The 1561-nt window shown below is 38.9% G+C and overlaps 1 protein-coding gene across 1 annotated transcript; it reads left to right on the top strand.

Annotated features, from left to right (window-relative positions):
* The first annotated feature begins 460 nt into the window (after positions 1-460).
* LOC122643204 (probable calcium-binding protein CML41) lies at positions 461-1075 on the top strand. The gene has a single exon (XM_043836851.1). It carries the CDS (start codon positions 461-463, stop codon positions 1073-1075), a length of 615 nt encoding a protein of 204 aa, XP_043692786.1.
* The last annotated feature ends 486 nt before the right edge of the window (positions 1076-1561 follow it).

Here is a 1561-nt window from a genome sequence, read left to right as displayed (position 1 = left end):
CATTATATGATCATAGACTCATAGGTATACTGCCACTATCTCAGCAGAAACAGTGGTTTATGCTTCTCTCCTAAGCATGGATGCAGTTAATTCTTCCATGTTTAGTGAGTAAATTAGGCATATAATGTTGTTTATTAATTAGTTTATGTTACAGTGTTACCTATAATCAAAATTTTAGGAATGTGGATTCAAGAATGTTCATCATCACTCAAATCTGGGACCCAACCCATGCATACACCTTTGGGATTGTTGGGCGAATATGACAATAATTTGGGAACTTTTTACAACAACCAGTCCGTTTTACTTATTCTTTCTCACACTGAAAATGATTCGTCTTTATGCAACACTCCAATGAATGTTTATCTAGGCAGATATTCCAACAATTCAATAATTTAGCAACTTTTAACAACAACCAGTCCTTTTTAAGCTCTAGAATCTGATTCTTTCTTTTTTACTTACCATGAAGTCTCTATATAAGGCTCTTTGCATGTTCTTTCGTTTCCATCACAGCAAAGATCGTGCAAGAGGCAACAATAAGCAACAAACACTACTCTCGACGTACCTAGCTACTCTAATGGCAACTGCTGTTGTTTCCAAGGCAACATTAGCCAAATGCTTCTCCAACAAGAGCTTCGTGTTAAGTGTCCATCGCCTTCAGCATTCCAAAAAACAATCAGGAAATGATGAACTCCAACAAATATTTCGTCAGTTGGATACTAATGGTAATGGGAAAATCGAAGGATCTGAACTCAGATCCTACCTTGCCTCCAAAAAGGAGTTCATGTCACCTGAGGAGGCTCAAGCTGTGACCAATGAACTCGATGCAGCAGGCGGCGACAGTTTGACGCTCAGCTTTGATGATTTTGCAATGTTGATGGAGCGTCAAGGTGGGGATGATGATCTGAAAAGAGGCTTTCAGATGTTCGCTGGGAAGAGGTCTGGGTCCATTACATCAGAGGATTTGCAGAGGATATTCAAAATGTCAAATGAAGAGTGCAAGAGCATCATAAAGGCATTCGACCTCAACGGCGATGGTGTGATTGATTTCCCTGAGTTCCAGCAGATGATGGCTTAATCTCGTATCAGTGTTTGGACCTGTTCTATGTGCGTGTGTGTGTGGCAAATAAGCAGTTTACTTAAATAAAAATAATGGCCTTTCCCCTGTTTAGTTGTTTTGAAAGATGCAATGCAAGTGGGGGTTAGGCACTAGGACTGTAAGACCGGTGTGTACCACAATTAATAATTATGAACAGGTTTGCTATGTACTGAGTATGAAGTTCAAGCTTGGTTATGTTCTTTTTTTTTTTTTTTTTTTTTTTTTTGGTTTTAATTTATCAATATATCGTATTTACTGAGAAAGAAAAAGAATAATTACAACCAAAGGACAGCAGCCCTAGAGCATCTCAAGGGTATTCCTAAGAGAAGAAGGGCACCCCTACTGAAGTCACAAATGGTTGTTGGAATTTGGAACATCCAATCCAACCAAGAATAGGAGTGTGGCGCTAATTGATAGCGGCATATTAGGAATGGGATTAGTCAATCCCCATATGAAGGATAATCC

This window comes from Telopea speciosissima, chromosome 10, assembly GCF_018873765.1.
Source record: "Telopea speciosissima isolate NSW1024214 ecotype Mountain lineage chromosome 10, Tspe_v1, whole genome shotgun sequence".
In the NCBI taxonomy this organism is placed as follows: domain Eukaryota; kingdom Viridiplantae; phylum Streptophyta; class Magnoliopsida; order Proteales; family Proteaceae; genus Telopea; species Telopea speciosissima.
Note: the sequence above shows the minus strand (reverse complement) of the source record. Positions and strands in the feature narration are given on the sequence as shown.